Source organism: Phaethon lepturus, unplaced genomic scaffold, assembly GCF_000687285.1.
Source record: "Phaethon lepturus isolate BGI_N335 unplaced genomic scaffold, ASM68728v1 scaffold3465, whole genome shotgun sequence".
Classification (NCBI taxonomy): Eukaryota; Metazoa; Chordata; class Aves; order Phaethontiformes; family Phaethontidae; genus Phaethon; species Phaethon lepturus.
The window spans coordinates 31,174-48,056 of NW_010541011.1; the positions used below are offsets into that span (position 1 = coordinate 31,174).

Here is a 16,883-nt window from a genome sequence, read left to right on the forward strand (position 1 = left end):
CTAGCTGTATACAACAAAACCCCAACAGACAGCTAATAGTAGTGGTTATGTTCTTAATGTAAGAATCTCCAGAATGAATAATATATAGAATGGAACTGAGTGGTTATATGGGGGTAGGCTCGAGGAGGGGGGGATTTTGTATTTCCTCTTATTTTAGCCAAGGTAAATAACTGATAACAGCCTGCCCTTTAAACTTGGAACTCAGGAGGTTCTGAGGGGGAACAGTGTTAAATTAGTTTAAATTGTTCCACAAGCTTCTTGCCTGGTTTCACTGTAAAACGATAAATTCTATCCTCTTTACTGATGTAAAGTATGCCAAAAGGAAGTAGAATTTTGCAAGTCCAGGGTATTTAGAGAACTAAAATAAATGAAAGTAGCGTTTTCAGTGAAATAACTTGTTACAAAATACCATTGACACTAAGGCATTTGTGAATACCTTTGAAAATCCAGTTAATTATTTACAAAAGTAATACTGAGGGAGTTTTCACAGGTGGTAGAAACTGTTGATGGAGACAGTAATGAAGATGAGATTTAAGAGCTGTTTTTTCTTCCTAGTTATGATGTATTCAGGCAAACTCTTTGCAGAAGGTAAATACACTGAATTCTATTGTTAATAAATGTACATAGAATCTAGAACATGCAGTCTAGGTAACTTGAGTGAAATATTTTTTTGTATCTTTACCAAGAGTAAACACTGCTTTTTTTATATATAATTTTGTTGTGAGATGGCTGATGATCATGATTCACTTGTCGCTGTAGCTCAGGGCTACGGGTTTTTATCTAAGCTTCAAAGCTGTAATATTGACTTTTATTCAGAAAAAGTTTCTTTTGAAGTGTATTTGAGTGATTTTGAGGCACTTACACAAATTGAATTTTGTACTATTAAAACATTTTATATATTGAAGTGTCTTGGTTATTGAAGTGTTTTGGTTTTACCACGAAGCAAAAGAGTGGAAGTCAAACGGGACCTGCATAAGCTAGTCTGGAGTGGTTCTGCATTTCCTATCCCTATTTTCACCTTTGCTTGAAATTCCTGGGTTTATGTAGTTTACATACCCCTTGAACTGCAAGTTCACAAAGCTGTGGACTGTATATGAGGGTACACCTCCATTAATTGAAAACGCGTCCCTCTTTTTGCATTTAATTTTGTATCTGCTAATGTATATTTAACTCCAGCATATTTGTTGCAACTGCCTCTGTCTTCACTAGAGTTTTGTCCTTATGAAAAGCTGTTGAAATTACACTGATACCCTTTGGAAGGTCAAACAAAAGGTATGTAGGTAGCAATCCTTTTTGTCTTTTAATTACTTAAGTCGTGATGACCTTCAGGTTTGTTTGTTTTTTACTTATTTAGATGTGATACAGTGGCTGTGTGAGGAAGGGAATTATTAAAAAAATTATCTTGGCACTTTCTATTTGGTAAAAAATACTACATTTCCAGAAAACTCTAGTAAATGCAGTAAATACTAGTGGTGTTACTGAGTGAAGGAGCAGTAGTTTGTTATTTTGGTTCTGCTATGCATAGGGTGAATGCAGCAGTGACAACTTGTGAGAAAATTCTGTCCAGTTATAATGAGATTCGTAGGTGGTGATTCAGTTTTTAAAACTTGATTCTTCAAGTTAGGTTGCCTTGTAATTCCGTGGAGAGGATTTTTGAGACCCAAAGGATGATTTTTGTAAGAAATCCAAGTATTGCTTTTCGGTTGGTTTTTGTTTGGGTTTTTTTTTTTTTTTTACTAACTTAATGTCATATTTGGCACAATTCCTTTTAAATGTTTCCTCCTACTACTGGTTTGTGTGGGTTTGGGTTTTTTTAATTGTAGTAGTTCTTGTTCTTTCCTTAACCTCCATCTCATCTTTCTTTTACATTGGCTCTGTTCTTAAATTTCCTTTCTTCAACAAGTTTAAATATATATTGCCTCCTGTCAGTTTGTCATATTGTTCTGATAACATCTGCTGAGTTGAGGAGCTATGGTATAGCTCATCTTGACATTATTGCCACTGGATTTTAGAGCAGGCATTAGTATGTTTATGCAGCAAACGGTGCTCATGCTTACATCTTCTAGGCTAAATAAAGAGTCAGATAAATGTGTCCTGCATCACTTTTGCCCAGTTCACATTAGGAAGTTTTATTCTACAGTTGCTATTCCTGTGAACCTAAAGAACAAAAGCTGATATAATTGTAATATATCTTAATTTCACTGAGCCTTACAAGATCCTTCCTGCTTGTAAGTATTCAGAATTTCATTCACCTTGTTTGAAGGCCTGAATCAATCCGACGGATATTAAACAAACTAATGCAAAAAAGTTCATATCTGGGCTGAGACTTTTAGTGAGAAATATATTTATCTTTTTGCAGATAAACCTTGTGATTTGCCCCATATAGAAAATGGAAAGATTGCCCAGTACTATTATAATTTCAGAAGTTACTATTTCCCTATGCGTAAGGAAAAAAAACTTTCCTATTCTTGTATGGTGGGTTATACAACTGAAACTGGGACTCAAGATGGAAGAATAACTTGTACAGCAAAAGGATGGTCTCCAGTGCCACAATGCTACAGTGAGTTAGCGTTATTAATCTCATCATTGCTTCTAGCAGGCAACTTTTCTAGCTGGATTTCCTGGAACATACAGGAACAGAAGCTGCAGAGCAGGAGGGTGAAAATGTGTAAGACAACAAGGTGAAATTAATCCTTTTTGTATCCAAACTACATATATTTATCTATGGAATATTTTTACAATAATACATATTTTAAAGACTTTTACCATATATGTTTTTATAGGAACACCAAGAAAATTGCCCAGTTTCCTTGTTTTGGGAAAACTAATAGATAATTTCCCCTTAGATACGAATCCTCTAGATCCCTTGGTTGTTGTGTTCCATGTTATTACCATTGGTTTGATGTATTGTTTGACGATTTTGGTAGAGTTTCTTCAACTCAAGAAAAAGAAATTAGATCAAGATAGCTAAAAACCCCCTCCTTCTGCTTATCAGAGACCAGAAATATTCCATTAATTCTTTCTAACCAAGCTGCCTCCTTTCATTTAGAAAAATGTAACAAGCCTCTTTTGGAAAATGGCACTTTTTATGGTACAGAAATGTACTTCAAAGTACATGAGAAACTGCAGTACAAATGTAACCCAGGCTACCACGCTCCAAGCGGCGGTACTGAAGATACAGTACAATGTCAGCCAGAAGGATGGTCTTCCCAGCCAAGCTGTACTAAAAAATTTGGTAGGGTTCTGCTTTTTTCTCCTTTATCATCTGTCTTATGTATGTAATTCTACTGTCCTTGCTGTACCTTGTAGGGCCAAACTGCTGATGTCAAGTTATCATTTGAGTACTCCTAAAGTAGGTTCTCAGCTGTACCTCATGGGAAGAAGTTGTCAGATTTCACATGCCGCTAGTTTTGTGAATTTGTTTAGGTAAAATATAGATGAAAATGTACAAGTGTAGATGATGTATAAGAAAATATAAAAGTATAGATGAAATTGTTTCAAATAAACCCATTGCCATCCAAACTTTCTTCCCAAATGACAAGTGGAAAACTTGTGTAAGCTACTGCATTTTTAATTATTCATTATTTGCCAAGATTTTGCCTTGTATATCACCAATTTTAAGGTCTACCTAATGAAAATTTTAGATTAATAACTTGAAATGTTATTAATCTAAAAGAGCAAGTAATAATACGCATATGCTTTATTTATTTAAGAGTCATGTCACGTACCCAATTTACATCATGGCAGCTACTTCACAGCCCAACAAGAGCTTCGACTGAATGAAACACTGCTATACAAATGTGATGAGGGATATCATACTGCAGGAGGAAACACTACAGAAGCAGCAGTGTGTCTAACACGTGGGTGGTCCCTTACTCCAAACTGCACTAGTATGTAATGGCCTGGAAAATAATTCTGTTTGAAATGTGATTTATTCTACAAATGAACAAAAATTTGCAAAAAGGCTTGTTCATAAGGGGAGAGGGAGCATTCCTCAACTGGTTTTTACTGCTGTTTGTTTTCTTCCTAGAAATAACTTGCTCCTCTTTGAGTGCAATAGCACATGGAGGTTTCTATCCAGTGAAGAAAATCTATGAAGAGGGAGATGTAGTTCACTTTTTCTGTGAGGAAAATTATTCTGTCAGTGAATTTGACCTAATTCAATGTTATTATTTCGGATGGCACCCAGATCCTCCAGTGTGTGAAGGTACCTTATTTTTATAGTTTTACTATGTCAAATTCTTAGTGAAAGACTAGCACCTTTCATGAAATGCTTTATGAACACAAAATAAAAATATGCTTGTTATACCAGTTCACAGCCTAAATAAAAATCAAGTGTTAGCTGAAGGGCATGGAGCCAAGGTAGCAGGGAGGGAGGCAAGGATAATTGGAATAAGTTTTCAGTGGACTCTAACAATAGAGCAAGTACTGTCTCTTGCTGTTGTTTCTCTGTACGTTGTATTGTGGAGAAGCAGGAGTCAACAATCATAGGGAAGTTGTTCAGCCCCTGAAGCTCAAGTTAAACCATGTTCAGATTACATGAAGGTTTAATCAAGCATATTTAATCCTGCCTTGCAAGGTGGGGACAGGCCTCTTGAGAGGCATTAAAAATAAAATTTGTAACAAGTTCCTCCTGAGCTTGGGGATTGTGGTACTTTTCAGAGTTTTACAGCCTCACCGAACCATACATGTTTTCAACAGAATTAACTAGAAAGGTAATCCTGAGGACAGAAACACACCTTTAGCAATTACTATCACTTCCCCAATCATTGGGGGATAACCAAGATTCTCAGAAAAGAAACTTTCCAAAGATTGAAAGGTCTAGTGAACCAGATGAGATTTAGTATACAGCAGAAAACAGTACAAATCAACTTTTAGGCTAGCTGAGCATTTATAGTATTGTTAACATACTTTGATAGTTGCGTGTCATTGTCTTATCTGGATATTGTCCCCTTTATGAGGATTACTTCTGTATTTAACATTTTAAAAATATAGATGCGTTAAGCACAGTTTGCAGTAAAAGTGTCTTGCAATTCCTTTATAGCTAATCTTGTAAAAGATTATATGATTGAGTACAAAGATTAAATTCATCTTCCTTTCCTAGAAGACATAGTAGCATTTAAAATGAACTAGAATCTCTCAATTAAATGGCATGTGTTAGGACCCCAGCCCTGTATTTATTCTGATAACACAGCAGGATTTTTTCTTGAGTAAGTGCAGAGAAGGTAGGATGCTCAGGAGAATGAAAAAAAGACCTAAATCTAGTTTTGAGGATACAGTAATTGCAAACTTAATTTGACGATAGGTAACGTGCTGTGATTACTGCTGCTTCTGTAGCATTAGAATTAATACATAAGCTGCTTTAAATATTATATCAATGGATGGTATGGAAAATCTCTATTTCCTGAAATCCTTTAAAGAACATTTTAAATGTATGTGGAGAAATTACAAATTTGTTTATAGCAGTGCAATAGCATAATACCTCTATTTTATATTTGTTGAATGTAAAATCGCTTTTCTGTTCTGGTCTACAATTTTGTTAAGAAAATGGGAGTAAGCAATTACTCTGGATCAACCAAAAATGTCTTTTGAGTGATAGGCTTGCATGCTGCATAGTAAAATCAGTTGTGTACATGGTTTTGATTAGTGAGAAAACAATATGTATTTTGTATTTTCAGATGTAAAAAATAAATGTCCTTCACCACCGCTTCCTCCTAATGCCCATATCATCACAGTTAGAAGAACATACCATAATGGAGACAAAGTTCGTATACAATGTCAAAATACCTTTGAAATGAGAGGATCTCGAGAAATCCAGTGTGAAAAAGGAAAATGGACATCACCCCCTATTTGTGTTGGTTAGTACTTTTGTGAAGACAGACAACTGAACAGAAATGCTTTAATTTTCTAGAGAGCCTCAGTTTCCATATCTACAAAACTGTCCTCTGTTAAAATGCTTGAGAGGTGAAGCACTGCATAATTTGCAGGCAATTCATAGTTCACAGATTTAAAGAGAAAGGAATGAGCTAGGTGAATTCAACTGACATCTGTGTTGTGTAGTTGTCCCCTGGAATACTTGATTTTATTACATTTTACAATGCATCAGTGTCTGTCTGTTTTGTATGTGAAAATGAATTATTTCTGAGAAAACTGGTTCTAAGTTTCTGCTCTGGTTATAGGAGCTATGGATAAATGGGAATCTGAGGCACCACCATCACTCGGGGCAGATGCAGCAGTAAGGGCGAGCAAAACATATCACAATGAAGATATGAGTAGGTGAACATTGCTTTTCTATTTAAAAGGGCCTTCAATACTCTCCAATGCTATTATAGGCATTTTGTGACTACTCTTACTGCTCTTTTGCTGTTTTACAGTTCCTTACTGTTGAAAACGCTTGCATGTGCTACAGATGTCAATGTAGCAGTCTGAATGAATGAAAGGCCATTGTTACTTGTTTCTAGTCATTATAAACTAAGTCTATAAGCCTGTTCGGTATTTGTAATTTTATTTTGTACGTTAGCATTTACCTTCAGTCATCTTGTACCCTTTCTGTTAATGTTGTCTGAACATGCAAATTCAGGAGAATTTTGCTGATCCTTTGATTAATAGTTCCAGTGAAGTTTCTTTTGTTTATTTTGAACCGCACATGGGCTAAACATTTCAAGCAGCAAATAAAGACAGTCTCATCACAAAAAAAGAACTAATCTATATTGAGTGTAAACCAGCAAGAATCAAGAACAGACATAGATGAAGAGTGTAGAGGGAAATAGAACGCCTGTCTGCAATTCAGTAAGGCAAGCGTAGAGTTTCCGAAAGTGACATTTGAAAAAGAAATTATATTGGTTTCCATTTTAGTTGTATAAATTTTTTGTTCAGTCTGTTGCTAGTCTGATGCTTTCACCAGTGTTAACATTGTTTTAAAGATCTAATTACCTATTCTAGACCTCGTATTAGAAATGCAGCAAAACTGTACCTCTCCACCTGTGATTAAAAATGGTGTTGTTCTCGGTCCATTATTGACAAGTTACAAAAATGGTTCCTCAGTAGAATACGGTTGTCAGCATTACCATTTTTTGGATGGACCTAGTACTGTTTACTGCGAACAAGGAAACTGGACAGAACCACCAACTTGCTTAGGTAAGTCTTGTAACAAAAAGAAAACTTTGTCATATGTAATATAGAAAGGTAAAACTGGGAAGAGCCTCTAGATAATCCTTTCATGACCACCTTTTCTCTTTCATTTGAGTTAATAAAGATTCCAGAAATATGAGGATGAACCAAAATCAAATATACCTAGGCCAATCCTGCTGGGTGTCCTCTGGCAGGAGGACAAATACCTTCTTCCAAATACTCAATTAAACATATTCCTCTGTTTTCCTGAGTGAGCTATGCTAGAAAATAACTATCCCTGTATCTCTAGTTTCTTTCTCCTATATTCTCCGTTTAATGAATTCCTGTCCTTCAGTAGGTGTTTAGAAAGAATGACTGCAGCCATTGCCAAAGTGGGCTTTTAGATATGATTCACAAGGAATACAATGGACTTTCATTTTTAAACCTTCAGCCTTTTTTTTTAATTATGTGTCTTTGTATCTGTCATTTCATTCTGGACTTCTGATTTTTCTGCGTTGCTCTTATGTATGCTGTTTAAAACAATCTACAGGAGTTGTTTCTTTATCTTTCCTTCCTTCCTGTAATGAAATAATTCTACTTTGCTATTATCCTTTGTTAAATTGACTCACTTTAAGTTTGTAATTTACTGTGAAAATGCAAATAAATAACCAGTTTTAATTACTTATTTCTAAATGAATAAAATGTACCTTGTCTGGATTGAAAGGTCCAGATCAGCATTCTTGGCTCTGAATACTCAAATTTAACAAACCCTGTGAAATAATGAAAACTCATTTCCTACGAGTGTTATTTGTCTCTTCAGCATCCAAATAACCACATCATCCTTTCCATGTTTTCTGGGATTACTTTTCAGCCCTCACCTAATCAAACCAGAAAGAGCACATACTGTACTTTGGGGAAAATATCCATGCCAGTGTGTTGTTACGGTGCTGTCATCAAAATGCATAGTAACTGATTTATCCTTGCCTTTCCCTCAGCAAAGCATTAATAAGGGCCTCTATCAGGCAATGATTCTGGTGGAACTTGGAGAAATTTCTTTTTATAACTGTCCCTCTGTCAGGCTTTATTGAGGTTGAACAATGGTTTCAAAAGTTAATAAGGTTAACTGTCTAATGGAAGGCTAGGCTACCTGATGTGATCCTGGCACTAAATTTTAAGAAACCTGTTAGAAAGCAACCAAAACAATATTGACTTTGAATAACCTGAAAAAGCCCAAAGAAGAACGCAAAACTTCCAAAGGTTTTTGGAAGACATCTAAATCTTTTAACAGTGATAAACAAAGATAAAAAAAGAAAAAGCAAAGAGAGAGACCTGTCAAAACACTTCCTTAGGTTAACGGTTTAAATTTATTGTGCATTAACTACTACTGTTCTCAAAGGGCTAGCAAAATCTGACAGGTTAATTTTGATGGATGACTATTTTCATTAAAGAGTCCTTTCAAGTTACAGTAAAGTTCTTTAATGGTAAACCCAGCTGCCCTATGTTTACAAATACTTGTAGAAACCAGATTTTGTCACAATTGTGATTTCTGTGATTTACTGTTCCCAGTTTAGGCTTTGTTGGCGTATTATTTCTGTTACTTCAGCCTATTTCTTTACATTTGCATTCTTTTTTTAATGCATCTATAGTTCTTTTTCTTGCAAGATTCGAAAACATTTTAGAACTATTGATTTGAATTTCTTTTTCTTGACTCCTACGAAAGCAACCTAAGAAATCACTTAAGGTTGCTTTTTATTGAAGCATGTTCTTATTTCCTAGAACCGTGCATTCTTAACGTAACTGATATGAACAGCAACAACATAGAGTTGAAATGGAGACAGCAAGAATTAATTTTCCTACATGGTGATCTCATAGAGTTTGAATGTAAACAGGGGTACAGTTTTCTCCAGACTACCATTCTATCTCCTGGGAGGACACACTGTAACCGTGGCAGGCTGAAATATCCAAAATGCATTATGCAAGGTAAAAGAATACTTTTTAATTGCCTTTTTAATTAATCAATCTCAGACCTATTTAGAAACAATTTTCTTTGGCAGTGCAGGCCAAATCCTAAACTTCTATTATGTGTAATGCAGATATACACATATATCCTTGCACAAGACAGCTATATTGTTAAATAAATCCAAGCATGGAAAACCAATACACCTTCCTTTGATGGGAAGGGCTGTAGAAATGAGGGAGGAGATGTTCTCCAAGCCCAGGGAACTCAAAGCTCTGTAGAAAGACAGCTGTAAACAATTAAATGCACACAAAGGATTTCTTATTAACAATAAGAATTAAGCAGGAGATTGCATTCTGATCTGAGACATAATGAAATAGTAAGAAAATACACTATCTGAGAGTTGATAGATATCTAGTGCTGACAGGTATTTAAAGCTGCTGATTTGTTAGTTTCTTAAGCGGAATGTTTCTCAAATGTTTTTAACATTATTCCAGATCCTACAGGAAAATGTGACTCTCCACCTCCTATTGCAAATGGAGCTTTTACTCTCCCACCCCTGACCCAGTATGACAGTGGTTCTTCAGTTCAGTATAGTTGCTCTGACTATCATTTTTTGCAAGGATCTGAGAGAATCTACTGTTCTGAAGGACAGTGGACTTCGCCACCAGTTTGTATAGGTAGGTGTGATAAGATAAATACGCACTTATTTCTCTCTATAATTCAGATACTTAGAATTTATAAATTGAGTATTGACAACTAGAAATTTAAGATCTCAAGTTTTTTCAGCTAGAGATGCAAGTTTTAATAGAAGCAAGTGTAAGCTTGTCTGGCTTTTTGTTTTCTTAAATATGAAATGCCTGCAGTATCCAAGACTACACTGATTTCACGTATAGTATATTAAGGGAATGGGAAATAATCTACAAGTTTAGTGTAGGCTAGTCAAAACAATATGATTTCAAAAATAATCGATTTATTAACACTGATTATGTCTCTCCTCTTTAGAGCCATGTACTTTGTCAAAAAATGAAATGGAAAAAAATAACGTGTTGCTGCAAAGATTCTATGAGAATCAAGTTTACTTTTACCATGGGGATTATGTTGGATTTTACTGTAAACAGAACCATTTTGGAGCAGAATCTGGTACAACTTTATTTCAAGTGCAGTGTAAGAGGGGACAGCTGATGTATCCAAGATGTGTTGAAAGAGGAAAATAAATATGGACTTCAGGAAAGCCTATAGGAAAGGTACGTGCATGTTCTTTATCTAGTATTAACAGCTGAATTAAGATGGCCTCATATTTTCAAGATCACTACAGTCAGCTTTGAAAAATGAGCGTTCAGTGGCATTGTTGGGTCTGAGCTGAAGGGGGAGGGAAGTGAAAGTGCTTTGTGCTATGAGGGCTGGGAATGCAGCAGGGGAATGCAGCAGAAGAATGCAATATTGACATACGTGTGGAAAATTTAGGATGAAGGAGTTTTGTAAGGCTTACAGTGATAAATTGGAGGATACATCACAATCTGGAGGACTTGAGCAAAGCGCCACAATGAGAAGATGCTGATCAAGTAGTGCCCTTTGAGGATATTGGTGGTTTTGACAGCACGAGTGCTTTTGTGACTACAGAATATGGCTAAACTGATAGTTTCATGCCCTTCAAATGGATGTTAAGCTGTAATTTTACAGAGTGAAAGGAGATGCCTATTTTTTCTTTGTACATCTTAACAGCACCCATATCTTCTTTCACAGGTAAGAGGCCTCTCTAAAGGACAAGGCTTGAGGGACAAGGAAAAAAAGCAAGTATTCAAAAAAAAAAAAAGGTTGTACTTAATGGATCTATGAAACCATTTTAAAACTAAAAATATGCAAATTCTATTCAGTAGTTAATTATTATTATTTTTTTCAAAAAAATCAAACAAGCATCTTTATTTTGCTGATTGAGAGCATTTAAACTATTAAAATATCTGTCCACTTTGTATGATTTCCTATGCCACCAAGATTGGTACTGTTGGGGCTCTGCCTTTGAACATGTTGTGTGACTGAAGATATGAAGAAAACTCGGGAATATAGAGAATGTTTGCCTCGCATCCATTTTAGTATGCTTTAGTAAAAAAGTCACTGTAAGGGTGTCTTCTGTATTTTACCTCTAAACTCTGTATTTCTATGATATCATTGCATGTATGCTGTTCTGTATGGTTTTCCAAGGCTTTTGAGGGTGCTGCATGACTAAATAAAACAACAAAGAAATTAAAGCATTCAAGAAATAGAGAAATTCTGCTTATTTAATCAAAACCAGTCAACTATAGTTGGGAAAAAAGGTTGATAAAAATAGCATTTACATGTTATTTACAATAGCATTCCAAAATATTTTCAAAAGATTAAAACGTTGTTGCTTTGTAAAGCGGTATTTAAAAATGAGGACAAATAATAATGAGATTTAGCAGTTTAATATAAAGAAGTTTTGATGTGTGACATGTAGATCTGAACTAATAGCTTTTATTTCTAGTTCATGTTCTGAACAACAATTGTAATGTAGATTGGTGAGTCTCAGTTAAGAAATAGTGTGAGAACTCAGTTAATGATTGGTGATAAGTTTTTTTTAAATGAGTAAAATTTGGTTTATTGAGCACTGCTACCTTAATAGCTGCCATCTAGTCTTGGTATGCATCCAGAAACTATCTGTGCTGAGGCCAAAATACATAGAAATTAATTTCAGTCTCTGAGTTATTACATCTTAATCATTCCTGTGTCTATCAAAGATAGAAGAAAAACTCTTTTTTCCTTGAACATGAAGGGTGTTTACATGATGGACTAGAATTGTAAGCAAAATCTTGCAAGGCAACTAGTACATCCGTGACCATACCGGTAATACCACACAAGGTCAGCTTTCCCTAGGTATCAGAAAAATCAAATAGATGTCACCAAACTGGGATGAATAGCGAAAAAGTAATTCAAGGCAGATTGTTTATTTGGGTGGAGAAAGGGAAGTACAAGCACGGTGAAAAGAGAATCAATAACCAAGAGAAAGGGTAATATATCTGTATATGATATAATTGAGACTTTCCAGGGATACCAGTCAAGCAGCTCTGCACTTGATCACCTTAGTTCATATCAGGCCAAAACCCCAAATCTAGTCTTGACCATACCACAGAGATCAAACCCGTTTCCATGGTATGGAAGAACCATGGGGAGGGAGGGCACATTCTCTGGCTATCAGGGAGAAACAGATGGAGCATCCACATATCATTGTGGTGGTGCCTGTTGCAGGCCTGATGACATCAACATCTTCCTGGTCGCTTCCTAACACCAGCCCGTACCAGTGTATTTAATACTCTTGTTCTTCATTTTTTGCAGCATGTTCAGGACAGCACCCAGGTATTTTCTTTGGTAAAGAGAATATGGATTTCTTTCATTTTTCCCATTTTCAATTACTTTTGCATGAATTATTTGAAAACAAACTTGTTGCTTGCAATTTGAAATCTGGGGCCATTTTATTTCTGTTAATTAGCACAGCAGAATTAAGTGAAAGGAAATGAGAGAGCGCTACAACTTGGGTTTCAAAATCTGAAAAAGCTCAGAAATATCTGTGTGAAATGTTGAAAAAGAAAGACAACATGAACATTACAAAACCAACTGAACACAGAATTCTTACAGAAGTTAATGAAGACACAGGAAGTGATCAAGTTGCGTTTTGGAAGGTGAGGAAACTTTGTTAATGACTCCTTTCCACTACCTTACTTTTTCCAGAATATATTCATGCAAATGTGGCTAGGTGGTGTGGGAAGACATAGATCAGCTACACACACTGCTGTGGTATCAGAGAAGCTACTTGTGGGCACACAGCTCAGGCATACTGTTGTCCTAGTGCAGGTGGGATGCTGAAAGCCCATCTGTCAAAATGCTATGCTTAGTGTATGTGGAATATATAGTGCAAATGAGACTCAGTGACGTGCAGCCCAAGAGCGTTTCTGACCTCCTAAGTGTGTCTGGAAGCAGAGAGACTTGCCAAACCATGGTGCTCGAATAACTTTTAAAATAACCATCAACATACCGAAGACCTCAATTTGACCCTTTAACAGTCCTGAACTTTTGCTGGCTTTCTGCATAGTTAGGCATAGAATTGCGGAATAAGGATCAGGTTGCTCTGGACCTTGTCTGGCTGAGGTTTTTAATATCTCCAAGAATATTTTCTAACCTCTCTGGGCAAGCTATTCCAATGTCTGTTTTACCCTTATAGAGAATTTTTTTCCCTAATATCTAATTGTAAATTCTTTTCCTGCAGATTTGTGTCTGTTGTCTTTCATCCTATCATCGTGCATCTATGAGAAGAGTATGGCTCCATCGTCTCCGTACTCTTTCATTAGGAAGCCAAAACCAGAAATAAGGTCTCCTCCCAGCCTTCTCTTCTTAAGAAACATTCAGAAAAGAATGGGTTACTTTTGGGTGTGTGAGGCATGATAAAAATAATTATTTCCTGTTTCTCTTGGTGCCTTTCCTTGTGTAGCAGAGCCTTCCAATAACGTCAGAATGGCAATATATCTCGGCTCTGTCATTTCACAGTGATAGTGCTGGCTTGGGAGTAAGTAGATGATATAACACTTCTGCACAAAGTTTGGCTTGTGCAAATTTTTCAAGATCAGCCTTTTATTTGTTATCATAGAATCACAGAATCTGTGGGTTGGAGGGGACCTTTAAAGACCATCTAGTCCACCCCCCCCCTGCCATGGGCAAGAACATTTTTCACTAGATCAGGTTGCTCAAAGCCCCCTCCAACCTGACTTTGAACACTCTCTGGGATGGGGCATCCGCAACTTCTCCAGGTAACCTGTTCCAGTGTCTGTCCACCGTCACTGTAAAAAAATTTTCTTCCTTCTATCTAGTCTGAATCTACCCTCTTTTAGTTTAAAACTGTTGCTGTGTCACAACAGAGAGGCCTTTCCTCTTGCATCACAACCTTGCATTTATGTGTTTTTTGGCAAACATCAGCCAAAAAGGCATTCAGATTAATTTATAGATTGAAATTTCTGTTTTCCAGTTAAGTTCTTGCCTCCATGGCTCATAATTGAGGGAACTGACTTTTGTCGGGATATAAACTCCCAGATGAGGGCACTTCTGGTAACAGTCAAAGTTTTGAGCGCTGCGTGTGCTAATTTGGACTGGCATGTCTTAACCAAGGTGAACCTGTGTCCCAGTGAAGTTTCAACAACTTATATTGGCTTTAAAATATTCCATGTAGTGAAACTGGTGGGCCTGTTACCCGGGCCTGTTGCCCAGACCTGTTGCCTTTGAGGAGCTCTGGGTGAAGCGCAAGAATATTTGGTAACTGCAAAAAGACCCTTCTCTAAAGAGCAGAACTGGGGAAAATGGAGGGAAAGGGATGAAAAGCCAGTCTCTGGAACATTTGTTATGAGTAGAATTCAGAGCAATTTCCTATGTTTCAATAAGTGGTGATTTACTTTCTGAAGTCCTGATGTGAAATAGCTGCGTTTTACAGTCTGTCAGGTATCATGGGCCTCCAGTAAAGTGTCTGATATCAGAAAGGGAAGATAGTTGTCGGGGAATTTTTGGGTAGAGTGTATATGAGAGCAGTACCACACCACTCAGTGGCATATAATTTAAATTTTCTTTTACTAAGCAGCAGGTTCGGTAGAGCAGGAGGATAGTAATTTCTACTGTAAGCTTTAACTGTTCTGACAGCGACAAATCAAAGGCCCCGCTCTTCTGGTCCAAGTTAAATTGACACCATGTTCCCAGGATAATGGGCCAATCACTCCAAGCGGTCGGTGTGTTGAGTGCTGGCTTCTGGCTGCCCCCACACACAGCGGGCTCCATCTTCTACACAGTGCTGGACGTTTGTGTATGGAGTTCCCCTTCCCCTGTCCCGAGAAGCTATTGTTTTCACTACGAATTAGATCGACAGCATAACCTGCTAGTGGCCCCTTTAATCATGTAGACCCACACTACTGTCTTTTATCTGCATGTGAGCCCACTTAAAGATTTTCGCCGGAATCTCTGAACCTCCGGTCTCCCAACCCCAGAGTGTTACAAAATGTGTGAGGTAGGCAAATGTTAAAGAGCAAAGTTTATCTGCTGTTTCTTTGTGACCTAGCTCATATCACCTAGTCCGAGCTGGGCAAAGGCAGTCAGGTTCTCACTTACCTGAGCAAGATGTCGGGTAGGCTTCAGCCCATGGCACTAGTGCAGAAGGCTGGTCTTGCTGAGCACCCTCCTGTATTAAGGCAAGGCCAAAGTGATTGTACATGCATGCTGAGTATAGCCCCCTTCTACTTTGGTGTGGGGATCAGCTCTTTTAAACAGTGACTGTATTTTTTCAGATGAATATAAGGAAACATGCTCTTGGATAGGAAGAACATTTTCTGTTGTCTTTTTTATAGAAAGAAAGAAATCTACGTATTGTGTAATAAAAATTTTGCAACCATTTTGGAATCAACTTACTGGAAACAGCTGCCTGATCAACAATTGCTGTTTAGAAAAGGTAACTCTGTGTTTTCCAGTGACTGAGTTAGAAACGAGGCCAAAAGTTAATGACCTATACAGATCTATAAAAGTTAATGACCTATAAAAACAGGCAGGAACGGAGGCAGATAAGGTGGAAATTAATCTTCTTTTAGTTCACCTTTTTTGTTCTTCTTAGTGCTATACTAAAAGTAAAAATTCCTGAGAGACCAGTCTTTCTGAAGCACAGGAGGATGAGAAGGTGAGGAAGAAGTGAGACAGAAAGATTGGACTCGGAGTGAAATCCAGACAGCTTGTTACACACATAACCCTTTGTGGGGTTTGTTGTTTTATATTGCAAACCTGTCAGGACTCCATAAACAACAGTTAGTACTTACGGTCATGTTGGACTAATGTGTAAGAATCTAAAATACAAATAAATGTTACATGCCTCTAGCAATATTAATCACATGCTTATACTCCTGGTTTTCTCTAATAAATGTGCTTTGTTCCTTAAAAGTGGTTAATATAGATGTTAATATTGGACATTTGTCACTGAGACCTTTCTGGACTTACATTTAGAAAAAAGCCTTTTTGCAAGGTGCTTTGAAGTTCTACCAGTTATATGAAATGACAAATCAATGATGATGAAATTCATGTAGTGTATATAGTAATAGCAATATCTGTTGGTCTTCAGACGATATTGTCATTCAGTAAACAAAACAATGCCATGTGTTTTTGAAGGGAGAAAAAACAACTGAAATTTGATGGCTGTTTGTTAACCCTGTATTTCACAATAGTTCTAGCAGCAAGCTAGCAAACAAGAAGAAAAAAAATGAATGTCTTAAGAACGAAGATTGTGTAAGAAACTCCGCAGAAAATAACCTTGAAAATAATCTTAGTATTGTCATATGAAGGTGGTGTTTGGTTCAGTCAAAGTTGTCCTGCTGGTGTAGCCCAATAAATATGATTTTTGCCTTTGCTAATAAAAGAACACAGGTTCTGCATTGACTTGGGAATGCAGGATCTCTGTGCTTGTCTGGGTTTGTCTTGAGCTGATTTTAGCTTGTTTAGCTGTGATAGCAGTTGTTCAGCAATCATGCCACTGGCTGCCTTAAATGGTTTTAGTTTAGCTCGAATTCATACTGGTAACAAGCAGTTATTGAGCTATCTATGACTCCAGACTAAAATGTGGTATGGGAAAGGGGAGTGCGGGACGACATGAGGAGGAACAAAGGTTAAAGACTGTAAAAACAAACAACAGGGGCCAAGCAGTGGCCCCAGCAGAAGTGCAACTTGGTCTTGTCCAGGTAAACCCAATTTTAGTGAACAGAGATGCTGAACAACTGGGATCAAAAAAAAA

The 16,883-nt window shown here is 36.9% G+C and overlaps 1 protein-coding gene across 1 annotated transcript; it reads left to right on the plus strand.

The window, feature by feature from the left end:
• Nucleotides 1-506: 506 nt before the first annotated feature.
• On the plus strand, nucleotides 507-10,284 carry F13B (coagulation factor XIII, B polypeptide). Its single transcript, XM_010287584.1, has 11 exons — nucleotides 507-588; nucleotides 2,360-2,560; nucleotides 3,050-3,235; nucleotides 3,714-3,890; nucleotides 4,031-4,207; nucleotides 5,679-5,858; nucleotides 6,180-6,272; nucleotides 6,955-7,137; nucleotides 8,887-9,090; nucleotides 9,565-9,747; nucleotides 10,073-10,284. Exons 1-11 carry the CDS (start codon nucleotides 507-509, stop codon nucleotides 10,282-10,284), a joined length of 1,878 nt encoding a protein of 625 aa, XP_010285886.1.
• Nucleotides 10,285-16,883: the final 6,599 nt, after the last annotated feature.